General features: G+C 38.1%; 1 protein-coding gene across 5 annotated transcripts in view; it reads left to right on the forward strand.

Annotated features, from left to right (window-relative positions):
- The window catches only part of ORC3 (origin recognition complex subunit 3), a 61877-nt gene extending 51830 nt beyond the window's left edge, over positions 1 to 10047 (forward strand). For 3 of the 5 annotated variants that reach the window (XM_040474136.1, XM_040474139.1, XM_040474140.1), the window contains 6 exons: positions 1310 to 1389; positions 2544 to 2644; positions 6310 to 6451; positions 8190 to 8306; positions 9041 to 9120; positions 9660 to 10047. In XM_040474136.1, the coding sequence (XP_040330070.1) occupies positions 1310 to 1389; positions 2544 to 2644; positions 6310 to 6451; positions 8190 to 8306; positions 9041 to 9120; positions 9660 to 9765 (626 nt within the window). In that variant the 3' untranslated portion in view covers positions 9766 to 10047. Of the gene's footprint in view, positions 1 to 1309; positions 1390 to 2543; positions 2645 to 6309; positions 6452 to 8189; positions 8307 to 9040; positions 9121 to 9652 lie in introns of all 5 variants that reach the window. The other 2 variants (XM_040474138.1, XM_040474137.1) reach the window with 2 other exon arrangements.
- The last annotated feature ends 5013 nt before the right edge of the window (positions 10048 to 15060 follow it).

Raw genomic sequence — 15060 nt, forward strand, 5'->3', positions numbered from 1 at the left:
TGTCTGTCAATCCTTTCTACGTTTGGCAAGTGTTCCTTTGTCTTGAAAATCCTTTGGATTAAAGGAAACTGCTTTTGCTGAGATCCCTCCCTATCTGTCCACAGCTGCCATGCTAGGTCAGTGGAAGATGAAGAGAAAGTTTCCTTGGCTGGAGCGACATAAGCAGCCAGCACGAGGAAGTACAGTACTAAGAGGGTTCGCTTCAGGCTGTGTGTAGGCATTGCTCTTTTGCACTGTAGCATGAGCTGAACCATTTTTCAAATCATATTTTAAAGGACTGGAGATTAGTGTAGAAATCATTGAGTTCAGTTACAAACAGACTAAAGCCCAGGAAGAGAATGTACTTCCTCCAGATCCCACAGCTGGCTAGTGCTAGCACCCAGGCTCCAGCTCCCCTCTCATAAGCCAGCTCATTGCTTTTGTTCATTCATTCATAATTTAAATGCCCCTTAACTGTGGTTATTGGGACAGTGAGGGGACACCCTTAAGGACATAAATAAGGTAAAAGACTTAATATATATAAGTAGGTAAATTTCAATCTTTTAAAAAATTGGACTCAGTTTTTATTTTGTAAAATAAAACTTGATATTATAACAATTAACATAAGCTGGTGAAATAAATTGTGATATACTAAATAATAAAGGAATGCAGCTTTTTGCAATGGGAAGTTTGGAGATTAAGATGATTAACATTCTGAAGATAAAGAATTTTATGAGTTGAAGTAAAACCACTGTAAAAAAATATCTGTATTGTCTATTCTCAGAAGTGATACTCTGTTAATAATAAAGTAAAATTAACACCCCCCCTCCCCAACACACACACACATTAGACAAGTAGAGATATTTGACTATATGCTATCTCTGGTTCCTTAACTGTGTTTTATAGTCTGGGTTTAAAATTACATTTGTCAGATCAGGTTTTCAAGGCTCTGCTACGTGCTAATGAAATGGCACAAAGAATTTATTAGATTATTTAACCTTAAATTATATTTTTCTTGAATGAAGAATTATCCATAGCTAAGAAGAAATTTATTCTTTTAGAACAGTGCAGATTCTGCAGCCACATCCTCTTGTCTTAGATTTAGTCCAAATAAGCCATGTGAATGTGAAATTCCTAAAACCTGCCTTACACTAGGAAGAGGGTTGTTTTACAGCCTCATGCTCTCCAGAAGCACAACTACACCTTTCACCAGCGACAGTTTTCTGTTCCCTTTGGTGGACTTTATTTCCCGTGGAGTTCTAGAAATATTTGTTCTTTTGACTGGAATGGATTTACCCTAGTTGCTGTATATTGGTTTTATATTAAAAAGCAGAAGCCAAAGAAGAAGAAGATACTTCAGGGCTACAGTCAAAGGGGCTTCAGAAGACAGACCTTTATCATCTTCAGAAGGTAAATTTTCCTTCCAACTGCATCTTGCAACACTCCTTTTTTTAGTGTGTGCTCTAGATTAGCTCTGCCTGTGTTTTTGTTTTTATTTTTCATCCACAATCAGGAACAAAGCAGATTTTGTAACACACTTATAAATTGAACATCCTGTTTATCTGATCCACTGCCATCCTCATTCTCTATTTACAAAGTCTGGAATTTACTAGCCAACATAGGTGGAAACTGTTCCTTTAGGCTTAGAATAGGAATTAACCAGCAGTAAGGAAAAAATGGGAACATTTGTTGCAAAAAGGTATCTGATTATTTATCTGATGCATTTGACTTTTTGTTTGATCAAACAGAAATCCATAAGAACCTAACCCATTAATTTTAGGGACTTGACTTTTTAATGCATATTCAGTAGAGAGCAGGAACTGAGCCACAGTACACCCAACATAATCTTTGTCAGTTAATTCTAACTTTAGGATCTTGGTTGTCAAAGTAAAGAACATTCTTTGTATCATGATACCAAGTTATGATAAATGTAAACTTTCAATCAAAGCAAGGCAGAACACATTGAATTTATTCTCATGGCCAAAGTGTAAGGATTTTTTTCCTTCTACTTATAAGTCCTTTTCTTTTTTAAGAAAAAATTTTTTTAATTAATTAATTAATTTATTTATTTATTTAGGCGGGGGAGGGAGAGAGTGAGCGCACATGCACAAGCTAGGGAAGGGTGCAGAGAGAGAGGGAGACACAGAATCTGAAGCAGGCTCCAGGCTCTGAGCTGTCAGCGCAGAGCCTGATGTGGAGCTCGAACCCATAAACCATGGGATCATGACCGGAGCCAAAGTCGGCTGCTTAACCGACTGACACCCAGGCTCACCCCATATAAATCCTTTTCTTAAATGAACCAATGGGTTGTGGATTGTGAGTACTCTACCGTATAATAGCAATGAAGTGAACTGCTCTTTTTCTTTTTCCCTGAAATAAACTTGATATATATTTGAAGCAAAACACTTAGGAGGAGAGATTCTTTGCAGACCTTAAAAATAAAAAATAAATGCAACCCGCATTGATCTTGCTCTTTCTGTGCACATTCTGTCTGTGGACCTAGAGCTCCCCTCTGAGTTTTCTGTTGCAGAATCACCAGAAAAAATATGTTCTTTCATCCATAGTCCTTATTGGAAATGAAGGAATTAAGAAGAACCAGTAAGAAGCAGACCAGGTTTGAAGCACTCAGAGAAAAAGTTGTCAACTTCATTGACAGTCTGGTGAGGTGAGTCTGTTGCTCTTAAGAGCTAAAAATCAGGCTATTTTCCCAATAACACTGGGGTGATAGCTGTCCATAGCCAATCCAGGGCACTTTCTCCTAGATTAGGCTTTATGCTTTTCAGGCCCCTTCATCTAGCTTAGAATTGTAATTTTGATTCATTTTCCATCCTTATTAAGATGTCTCATCAAAGGACTAGTTCATTCCTTTACTGCCAGTTCAAGAACACAGATTTAAATTTGATCTATCTAGTTCATTAGGCTGGGGTTGGAGGAGTGGGGTGTGAAAATAGAAAGCTGAGTGTTTTTTACCCTAACAACAGAATGTTTGCATTGCACTGTATCCTTGCTCTGCCTGTGCTGGGAGTATGATGGGTCTAGGCCAAGCCCAGAAGACACAGCCAGCTAGCCATAATGCCCTCTTTTATCCAGAGTAAGGCACTTCTAATTCTAAAGAATACCAGTGCAACTTATTATCAGCACTAGATTCATGTTGAGAAATGTAATTTAGAAGTCCATTAGCCTATATTTTAAGATTATTTCTTTTTGGGAAACCCAGATCATTCTGATTCATAGATTTCCCAAAAGCCAATTTTATGTAGCTGTGTAGGATTTCCCACCTAAGCCGCCTTTCAGGCAATTGGGACATGCTATAAGGGGAAAAAAAAAAAAAAAAAAAAAGAGAAGTGTGAAAACTAAAATGATTTAATAGTTAAAAAATAGGAAAAAGCTGTTATTTATCATTGCTTATTCTGTTTTTTAATGGCAGTTCAAACAGCAGGCTAGGCACTGAATATAATCAAGTGCCAAAAAGAACAGCTCAGTTACTGAAGGCAGAGTAGTTTTCTGATAAATGACCTGTCCTTCTTCAAAGTGAAAAGTTCCATTTTCCAGGACAGTGTGGGAGCCATTGTTGCTAATCATTAGGGAGAAATTGCTAATGTCATGCAAGAGGTCCAAATGATCAACCAAGTGTGACAAAAGGTAGGTTAAAGTAAGAAATGTGTCATGTAAAAGTGATGCAATGCAACATCGAATTGACCTGCTGGCCGGAATTGACCTTTTAGAACTTTAGTTAACCTTGCCCTCCTGTTAACCTTGCGCTACTGGGCTTTCCTGTTCTGTAGTTTTTGCCCCAGGTTTCTGGCTCCTTTCCTTTACCAACCTGTGGCCATTGTTATTGCTAAAAAATGGGGTGTATTTTAACATAATTGTAGGCTAAGTGCCAGGTTCCTTTCTGAGTTCCTACAAATCCCAAATTGTAGGCTTTGAAATCAAACAGCTATTCCTCTTTTGTGATCTTTGACCTAATTATGTCTGACTTTTTACCTTTCTGAGCGGTTACCGAAATAAAGTTGAGCATGATTGAATTGTGCTGTGTTGTGAAATCACAAAATTATCCATACTAGGATTTACTGTCTTTATCAAAATTGACTATCCCAGGCAGGAAGAGATTAGGATTGTAGCATGTTAGAACTAAAAGGGACCTGAGGAGTCATGTGGCACCTAAAGCCCAGAGTGAAGCTAGGACTTCTGGATAGTCACACAGTCCTAGTCTACTGACATCCATCAAAAGTCCCTCTCCATTTCTCCATACAGTCTCCAAGGAGACCACATCACAGATGTTTGAACAGAGTTTGGAGTCCTGGAGAAAAGATGTTTGTTAAAGATAAACAATAGACTTTGAGAGACAGGGTTCTCAGTTTACCTTGAGCAGCTCTTGATGAAACTACTGAGAATTATAAGTACTACTTTCTAAGTTACTGTTTTCACCAGAATACAAACTTCAACTTTGTAGCCCTTGTTGACACTAAGTGGTCCTATCAGTTCCCACAAAACCACCTCTTTTGTTTGTGACCTCTGCTTCTCCCAGCAAATAAGCTGCAGAAGTATGCTTCTATGCTAATCTCCACATTTACAGTTGGACAGAAATCCTAATGTGTGATGATGTTTTGTCACTGTTGTTGTTCAACTAATGTAGCAGCCCAGTGTAAACAAAATACAGGCATATATTTTATTTTGCCTCTGATGGAGGTTCTTTGAGGGTATCCACATAGGCCTTTTGCCTTGGGAATTACCTGAATTTCTAAACATTAAATAAATATAAAGATGTTAAAAAGGGAGAGGAGTAAAAATGAAAAATGTGAGATAATAGTTTTTTTCTGAAACTGACTCTGTCTGGTTGCCTTGTTTGATTTCCAGTCCTCACTTCATAGCAGGGACTTCCAACAGGGTCTTTTAATGACAGTCATTATAATGATTGGGGAGAGACAGCCTGAGGTTGGTGCAGGAAGAGCTGATTACAAACTGGGTAGCCAGCCAGCTAGGGAGGCAGTTGATGTTACAAAACCTGTGCCAGAGGCTACAGCTAATTTAACCTTGAGTAAGAGGTTAGCAGTACTTAAGGTACAGAATGCTGATCCTTAGCGCCAATTCAAAATCCTAGACTTTGCCAGTGGGTTTTCTTCTGATGAACTCTGGGGAAGGAGCAGCATCTACAAGTGGAATGAGCAGGGGGCCAGGAGCTTTCTTAAGATGAGGAGAGGTGATGTGCATGGTTAATACCTCCATGTCCTCTTTTCCTTAAAGCTACTGACCACACAGGTGGAGCAGGTGTAGAGGGATTTTGTCCCAAGAGGGAAGACAGCCAGGACACGGGGAAGAAGAGGGTAATTTCTCTGGTGGCGAGGCTGAGGCAGCTGCTTTTTCTACCTGCACTTGGTGAACTGACACAAATCTGTCATGTGGCTAACATATTTAAAGCCCAGGACAGGACTAAGTCCCCTGAATCTTTATGAAGGCATGTGAATGAACTACTTTAAACAAGTTAGTAACTTACTACTCTTACCCTTGCGTTGTGTTTGACAAGGTTTCTCCCTTCCAATTTGCTACCCTCCAGGCCACTCAAGAGTGATGTCACCGTCAGGGCAAGCTGATAGGCTCATTAGACATTGAAAGTGAACTTTTTAATGCTTTATTTCCTAAGTTCAAATTTCATTAAAATTGGTTTGTCATCTAGCTCATAAATAAGAGAAAAAACACAAGTTTCAGTGGTTTTTCTAATTGAAATTTTAGTGATGAACAGTTGGCTTGTTTTCTAATATTCTGAAGCTAAAATTTAGCCTTTTCTGTCTTCGAAAGTAAAATTTAATTCTAACATATAAAAACCTCCCACGTATCATTTCTATGAAACTTCAAAAAATTTTCCATGTTCCCAAAAGAATTTCCTAACTTCTTAAATCCAGGTCTGTCTGAGGTCCGTGTTGTAAACCCTGCCAGGAGTTACAGGTCTGCTGTGGTAAGGAGTGTAGCTATCTTGGTTTTCTCAACAATTACTTCAAGAAAGTATTCTTTAATACTGTAAGGTATCATAAAGCTTTTGAGCAGAAATGTAACTTAGGTACATTTGTTCCTAAAGGTTTAAATCAGAACTGAAATACAGTTTCTTAAACTCTAATGAGTCTGAAAGTTTTAAAAAATATTGTATGAAAAAGGTACAATTCTGAGTGAACCTGTACTATTATATTTGGCTTTTGTTTCATTTGGTTTTGGTTCTTGATTTTGCTTTTTAAGTAAGTTGCTCAGTCTTCCAGAGGACTGACAAAATGTTACACTGAAAATAAACCTGTGCTTATCTAAAAGCAGATACCTACCTCCCTTTGGCTGTTTCAGAGAATACCTTCTGCCTCCAGAGACACAGCCTCTGCACGAGGTGATGTACTTCAGTGCTGCCCACACCCTGCGTGCGCACCTGAACGCTGCTCCCAGAATCGCCCTCCACACTGCACTCAACAATCCTTATTATTATCTCAAGGTAAAAAGCCTATTTGTTACTCTGAAAGTTTGATTCAGACCCCAGGCTTCATTTACCACAAAAATATTGTAAATTTGCAGTCCTAATAAATGGGGAGTTGGTAGCGCAGGATTATACCTCTTTTAGGTCTAAAAAAAGTCTTTAGACTTTAGAGGGCATTTTCTAAGCCAGTGAATAATGCTGCCAACTTTCGATTGTGTGTAATGATCTTCCCCTTCATGTGGTAAAATGCCAGATCACAGGCATGAAGACACCAGAGTATAATGTTACTACTCTTGTGAAAATAAATGTTTCCTACAGACATAACATCAGACCATGGATCAAACAGTATTTAAAATATCCAGATTGTTTCTGATATAAGAAATAGTTTGGGATTTTCAATCAAAGAAAGATCTACTCCGAGAGAGTATCTCAAGAGCTGAGTATAGAGGATGGCCAATAATCTGGCAGGGATGAAACTCCTAAAACCCAGACATATTTGCTAGCTCCAAGAAGCTTTTCTTGGGGCACCTGGATGGCACAGTTGGTTGAGCATCTGACTCTTGACATCTGCTGAGATCATGATGTCACAGTTTGTGGGATCAAGCCCTGCATTGGGCTCTGCACTGACAGCACGGAGCCTGCTTGGGATTCTCTCTCTCTGCTGCTCCCCTGCTCGAACACATGCTCTCTCACAAAAGAAACTTTAAAAAAAAAAAAAAAAAAAAAAAAAGCTGTTCTTTAAACAGAGTTCAGTACAGTTCAGAGTTTTAAAAACTTCAGATGAAGCCATCATTTTAAACATTTCAGTAAGTTTATGTATACATGAAATAATCTGTTGGCAATTTGCTAATACGTTCATTTGTTTTGAACTCAGCTAAACACCTAGAAATCTTGGCCCAAAAGATATTTAAGAAATGATTCCATAAAAATCTATGAAGAATGTTCCACTTTACTGGTTTTCTATTCCAAAATGGCACTCAAGCTAGCATGCTAAGCATTACAAGAGAATACTGAGTAGGAAGATAGAAATCAGTGGTTTTCAATGATGGTGGTAGTGGGGAGCTTGAATATTTCATATTTAAAGCACAAAATATTTTTACTATATAAAACACAAATTAAAATTTCTCTTCAGTGGTAGGTCACAGTAGAGATCTGGTATGATTTTAAGAGTCTTTGGGGAGGATATATTACAACCTCCATGTGTATGTATGTGTGAGAGATTGTCTCAGTAAGAACTATAGATTTCAAACAAGTTAAAAAAGATGGTTTTTGTAGGAGTTAGTTAGGATCTGCAGCGTTTGACAGCTTTTTGAGAAGTAACTTACAACTCTGGTAGTGGTATGTTGGTATTAATAGAGAATAATTATTGCTATAATTACAAGTGTTAGAAGTGGCATTTTATTGAAAATCCCAAGAAAGTCCATAAACTTTTTATGGAAAATAGAAATGCATTAGGGTCTCTGAAAATAATAATGTATGATTAAAATTGAAAAATTAATAATTGGATTAAAATGAAAAATACACTTGTTTTCTGATCCTGATTATTCTTCCAGTGACTAGGAGGTAAGGGGATGATGATGAAGACCTAATCCAAAACAAGAGCTAAGTAACTGTTAGTAAATGCAGCTCACTAAATAAAGGAAACCAAAGACTCCATGTACTGGCTTACTGAATTTAGTTTGAGGGTTCATTAATGGCTGCTTGTGTTCCTAATCATTTCTAAAAGGCAGACATCTTAGTTTACTGTTGTTTTTAGAATGAAGCACTGAAAAGTGAAGAAGGCTGCATTCCAAATGTCGCCCCGGACATCTGCATAGCATATAAACTGCACCTCGAGTGTAGCAGGCTAATCAACCTTGTGGACTGGTCAGAGGTAGGTCAGGGGGAAAAGAGCAAGCTGTATATTTGTCTCGCCATCCGTGACCATTCTCCTGGGGTTTTAATACTTTTGGTACTTTGGAACTCATCTTTCATTTTTTTAATGCCCTGTTCTTTTGTTTGGAAAGCGTAAATCCCCTCATATTGCAAAATCTCCTCCAGATAAGCAGGTCATTCAACGGTCCCACTCCAAGTCCCGTGCACTCTGATTCCACACCTCAACCGAGTGAATTTTGTGAGTGTGCCAGGTCAAAATAAGTATGTGACCTACCCCTACAGTTAACAGTAAGCAGGAGCTAAACAGTTTAGGTTGGTTTTGTTATTCCACAAAAGTGTATTATTAACTAGTGTTTCCCTTATCACATAAAACAAAAAAAATATTGGAATAGCTATACAACAGATGTAGAAATCAGGAAGTACAAGGAATGCTTGGGAAGGCAACCGACGACTGTTGTTACTAAGATAAATAACTTCTTTCCATCCTCAGAAGAACATTACAAAGTTAACTGTCAGAGGCCCTATTTAACAGATGTCACCGTTTAAAAATATGCATGATTGGCACCTTCTAAGAAGATTAGTTCTAAGAATCTGAAATTTGGTGCAATATTTTAAAAATGTGCCAGCTATCAGCAGCAGTACTTGACCTGGCTTCATACAGTCATCCAATGCAATAAAAGATACTTGGCAGTGATAGAGATTTTTATTTTCTTCTGTCTTGTCTCTCAAAAGGCTTTTGCAACAGTTGTGACAGCTGCTGAAAAAATGGATGCAAATTCTATAACCTCAGAAGAAAGGAATGAAATTATCCAGTATCCTTTTTTAAAAAGCCAGTTCTACAATGTCCAGGTTTACATGGCGTATAAGCCTATAGTTTCTCCAGACTTATTTTAGAGATTTATAAAGATGTGCCCCAGACAACATTATTTCTTGTTAATATTAACCATACCATCCCAGAATAACTTGTTTCTAAACACTTATTCCAAGTTTAAAATGAGACCAAATCCCAAACTTGTATCAAGGTCATACTCCCGAATTTAGCAAAAATGTCCCATAACTGTCATTGTAATTATGTTTTTCTAAGGTGATCAATGATGTACTATTAGAAGTTGAAGAGGAAGCAATTTTCAGACTAAGAAAAATTAGAATTAGGTAAGCTTTAAGCACTTTACCATTCATGTCTTGTCGACAGTGGATTCTAATTACATTTGATGTTTTCCAGTAAGGGTTACGGTTTAATTTAGGAATAGATATTTGAACTTTACTTCAGTTTAACAACTGATGTTTTAACATTGAGATTTTAACCTTTTTGTCAAAAAATATGGCAAATTTCCTTAGCCGCAGCCTCCAGTGCTCGATTTATTAGAGCTGTTTCCGAACTAGAACTTTTAGGATTTATAAAACCTACCAAACAGAAGACGGACCATGTGGCAAGGCTAACATGGGGAGGCTGCTAGAAAGCAAAAAGGACACCAGTCATATTTATAAACCACCATGAGACTGTTGGCGAGAAATGTATAATCCTTGTGTGATGCTTCACCACAAATAGACTGCTCACCCCAAACAGGAACATATCAGAATACCTTTGGAGTACTTTAGAATCCAACAAATGATATGCTTACATTTTAACTAAAACCTCTCGCACATTATCACTGCAGTTTTCAGTCATTTCTAAATTATAAATGTTCTTGAGCACACATAGTTTATAAATGTAATAAATTCCTTTATCCAGGAGTATATATTCTTTGCAGTTTGTTTAATAGTACTCATTACTGCTCCCTCAGTTTCTTGAACTGGCATTCCTCCCTTTAGTAAATTGTGTAGTAAGTAAAATGAATATTCTACAGGTTTACTTCTCCTAGTGACTAGAGGTTCTAAAACTGCCTCTGCTGCCCCATTTCCTTTAGTCTGAAAAAAATTTTAAATCCCAAGCTCTTTGGCTTTATGCTTAAATACAGTAAATATTCTACTTTAGAATGACCCATCATGGAGTTGTAGAGCCTGTAAGATCTTTACAAATCACATCTCAATCTTAGGATATCCAACTGAGGAAAGTAAAGTCCAAATAGAATGACATCTGGATCTCTTCCATAACAAGAACTCAAGACAGTGAAACAAAGCTACCCCGAGTTCATTATTTAATGTTCTACTCCCATGAGAGTTCTGGGACATATCTTTAAGAGTATTCACTTACCAAAATTACCATGATGATATGACCACAAGGGGGAAAAAAATCAAATTCAGTAGAAACTCGCTTGTTTCACAAACCTTAGTACGAAATATGTAATTATAGGCCTTTTTTGTGTGTGCTGAAGTCAACTTGAATGTAGAAGTAATTAAATTCTAACATAAAGACTTTTTTTTAATGTTTTTTGAGAGAGAGCACACACGTGCACACAAGCAGGGAGAGGGGTACAGAGAGGGAGAATCCTAAGCAGGCTGCGTGCTGTCAGCAAGGCTGATGTGGGGCTCCATCTCCTGAAGCAGGAGATCATGACCTGAGCTAAAATCAAGAGTTGGACACTTAACTGACTGAGCCACCCAGGTGTCCCTAATATAAAGAAATTTAATGGATAGCTTAAACCTCAATCCTGGAGTGTGTAAAGACATGTCATATAGTATAGAGTATCTTTGTCCTCTCAACATGATGGGCTGAAATGACATTATTGGGTAACTGCTCCCTTCCCCCTCTTTCTGCTCCAAAAACAAAAATGTTAGATGCACTAGATCTCAAAAACAAATTGTCAAAATGTTGCCAGGCTCTAAAACAATCCCAAGGTACCAGAAATAAAATCAAATGCATGCCAGAACAGAAAACATTTAGCCCTGTAGAGCTGTTAGAAAGACAATTATTAGAGTAGCATTACTCTGAGGTAAATGTCTTCTCATCATCTTAAAGATGCCAGGATTTCTCATGGAGTGGTAAACACATGTACATATGTGCACAAAGAGCTATCTACGTGGAAATTAAGGAATTTGTGATATGCAGACACAAACAGCACCACCATAAGGAAGAAACTGGACACATAGAGGCATTTGACGCTTTGGAATCCATAAAGGCAGAGCCTCTGTCAAATGCATATGATTAGAGCAAAGAATAAATTCCTGTTCTGTGAAGTCTCCGTGACTTACCTTCACAGCAACTAGCTCAGTATTTTTTTTTTCATTCCCCTCCAGTCAAATGTGCCTTCACCATGTGTTTCATTTTTGGTAACAGTTGGTAAAATCTAAGGAAGGGGAATGTATGGATAATTTTGAGGATTTTCCACCTATTGCCTATTTAAGCGAGGCAGTTGACAATGGGAAAAGTTTTCCAATATCCCATGTCTTGTTAAGATGAAGACACCATCAATATCTACAATGTGATTTCCTCCAGCTTTCAAATGGTGCCAGTGAGCACCAGAGAAAATTATGTTTAGAAATTATGAATTTCAAGGACACTCAGAGCAAATTGCTTATTATACTGTAAGGTACAGAGGAACTGGCCTCATACAGACAGGCTTACCTCTGAGGCACCCTGAGAAGTCGTAGCCCTGCTTTCGTTTTTCTTTTGTTGGGCATTTAGTTGAATTCATGCTACCTGAATGCGTATCATGCACTGAACCACTTTTCTTATTACCTACTTTAAAGAATAGGTCAGAGTAGCAAGACGGAAACTGTTGTTTTTATAGTGAATATCCAGAAAAGCTATGAAATTAAAGCTCATGAAGCTCATTAGTGGGATTTCTGGAGCATTAAGTGTCACCTCAGTTCCGCGTCCATTTCTTAATATAGTAAAACCAAAATACCAAAATGGGATATTCTGATTCATTACATCTTTGTTCAATGAAATACTACTCTGCAAACCCTGTAGTAGTTTGAAATTCATTAAAAAACTGTTTACTGAGTACATACCATACTCTAGGCACTGTTCCAGGCACTGTGATACTTCACTGAACAAAGATCTTTGCCCTCACTGCCCTCTAACAGAAGAACAGATAATTATATAGTTATGTGTTACAGAAAAAAAAAAAGAAAACCACAAAACCAGGATATCAAGCTGCAATTTTAAATAGTAGTCACGGCAGGTCTGAGAGGAGTTTTTGAACAAGTTGGTAAAAGATTCACCCCTGAAGTTTTATAGACGTGCACTGTTGGCAGAGAACAGCAGGAGTATACAAACTACATGGGAGGATCAGGAGGCAGCCAATGTGGGATAGGCAGGGTGAGCAGGCAAGAGACCAGAATTAAGGAAGGTGGGGTAGAATGCATGTAATTTAGGGCCCTGTAGACCACTGTAAAAGTCTTTGACTTTTACTTAGGGTAGGAAGCCATCTAAGTAAAAGATTTAGATCTTTAAATGATCACTGTGACTGCTATAGGAGACTGGGAGAGGTGGTAAGGAGACACAGATGAAGCAAAACAAAAACCACAAGACCACAATTGGGCAATCACTGACTAAGGAAGAGATGGTGAGACTGGAGACGGAACCAAGACTAGTAGATGGACTGTTTTTTGGCTGAGAAACTAGAATAGAGATGCCATTAACTGACTGGGAATGATGATTTGGAGGAAAAGTTTGAGAGGCAAAAATAAGGAGTTTGGTTTTAGACATAAGTTTTGAGACCTCTGTTAAACATCCAAGTGGAAATGCCTCCATAGACTAAGAATATAATATTTTTTAACATAATTTCCTACTTCTATCAAGGCAAGTAAGTTTCTTTAAAGTTTATTTTGAGGGAGAGGGAGAGAGTGTGAGCAGAGGAAAGGCAGAGAGAGAGGGAGAGAGAATCCCAAGCAAGCTCTGCACTTGTGATGTGGGGCTCAGACTCACGAACTGTGAGATCATGACCTGAGCCAAAACTAAGAGATGCTTAACTGTCTGGGCTACCTAGGAATGCAAGAGGTTAATACAATCTTATGTCTTTAGGATTAGATGTGGTCACCAAACGGAGTATGAACAGAGGTGGCAAGGAGCCCAAGGTTAAATCCTGGGGCATATGTATGTTTTAACATTTAGAAAAATGAAGACTGAGCCAGCAGGGAACAAGAAAAAAGTTATGTAGAACCAACTGAAACACTTTTCAAGGTCAAATGTTGATTAGATTTAGCACTGTGGAAATCACTGGTAGTTTAAATAGAGTAGTGGAGAAAAGTCTGACAGGCATCCTGTATCAAATGACCTAACAAAATGTCCAAACTTATCACTAGTCCTGGGAAAGCCAGCCATACATTGTGTGATGTAACATGAACACTACAGCAGCATCTTGTATTAAATAAAAACTTCAGGGATGCCAGAGTGGCTCAATTGGTTAAGCTTCCAGTTCATGGTTTCACTCAGGTCATGATCTCACAGTTCATGGGTTCAAGCTCTGCGTCGGGATCCATGCAGCCAGTGTGGAATCTGCTTGGGATTCCGTTCCCTCTCTCTCTGCCCCCTCTCCCCCTCCCCCTCCCTAAATAAACTTTAATTACTTTAGACCTAGCGTCCAGTTTACAGTTCAAAGTGATACAAAAGGTTAAATTAAATGACACTATGAAGAAACAGTCAAGAAGACAACAGGTCTAGTTGTTCCAGAAAGTCACAATCTTGATTTAATCCTGCTTTAGGGAGAAAAAAGAGCTGCAAACGATCTTTGGGGAACTAATGGGAAAATGTAACTATGGCCCGCGTGTTAAATTAGGGAAGTATTTTAAGTAGAACAATGGGATTAAAGTTCTGTATAGAAGAACCATCTTATTCTTAGGAGATAAATCATGTATGTGTTCTTTGAAAGTTAAAAACACACATATGAAAGAACTATGACAAGGTAATTTTTCACATTAAGTTGGTCACTTTCTATGAAATTTTCCTAATAGAAGTTGGTGAAAAGGGAGTAAAACTAGAAAACTCTTGACTTTTGCTGTAAAGGTGGTAGCAGAAAAAAGGGTAATAGCTGGAAGAAGGATCACAGGATCAAGATTTTTCTTTTAATGTTTATTTTGGAGAGTGAGAGAGCTGGTGCCAGCGTGAGCAGGGGAGGGGCAGAGAGAGAGAGAGAAAGAATTCCAAACAGGCTCCGAGCTGTCAGCTCAGAGCCCGATGTGGGGTTTGAACTCACAAACCATGAGATCATGATCTGAGCTGAAACCAAGAGTTGAGGCTTAAGTGAGCCACCCAGGCACCCTCATTTTTTTTAATAGCATATTTTGTGTGCTTTTGGGAATGATCTAGTAGAAAATGGATGCAGTAATAGAGAAGACTCATCTTTCGGTGAGACAGGTATTTGGATCTAATGCTCCTTACCTAAGGCAAGCACAGGAGCAGAGCATTGGAAAGCCTTGTCTAGCAACAGGCAAGGGACAAGCTATTAGGTGCTTTAGAAGATTTGCTTGTTAACACCAATTACTGTATACAGCAACCTAAGTACAGCACATACCAGTACTGCCTTTTAATAAAAGAATGACTGTTAGCACATATAATTCTGTAACTGTCTGTTAAAAAGCAATTTCAGGGATCTCTGGGAATTCAGAATCCCTAGGTAGCTATTACGATCTTTCTTACTAAGATCAAGTATGGTTGGTATTTGGACTAATCAACTACTGGATCCATCTAATTATAAGTAAATCCAAGAAGTTGCTTACATTTTTTATTTTCTGGCATTACCTCACACATTACTTAAAATCAGCAAGTAGCCCATAAGCCAGAACTTTTTGGTAAGGTAATAAGCAGAAATTTGGCTGTGGAAGAAATTTTATTCTTGATCCAACTTGAATGTAGAATTAAAACTGTT

Source organism: Herpailurus yagouaroundi, unplaced genomic scaffold, assembly GCF_014898765.1.
Source record: "Herpailurus yagouaroundi ecotype Mexico unplaced genomic scaffold, PumYag 139, whole genome shotgun sequence".
Lineage (NCBI taxonomy): Eukaryota > Metazoa > Chordata > Mammalia > Carnivora > Felidae > Herpailurus > Herpailurus yagouaroundi.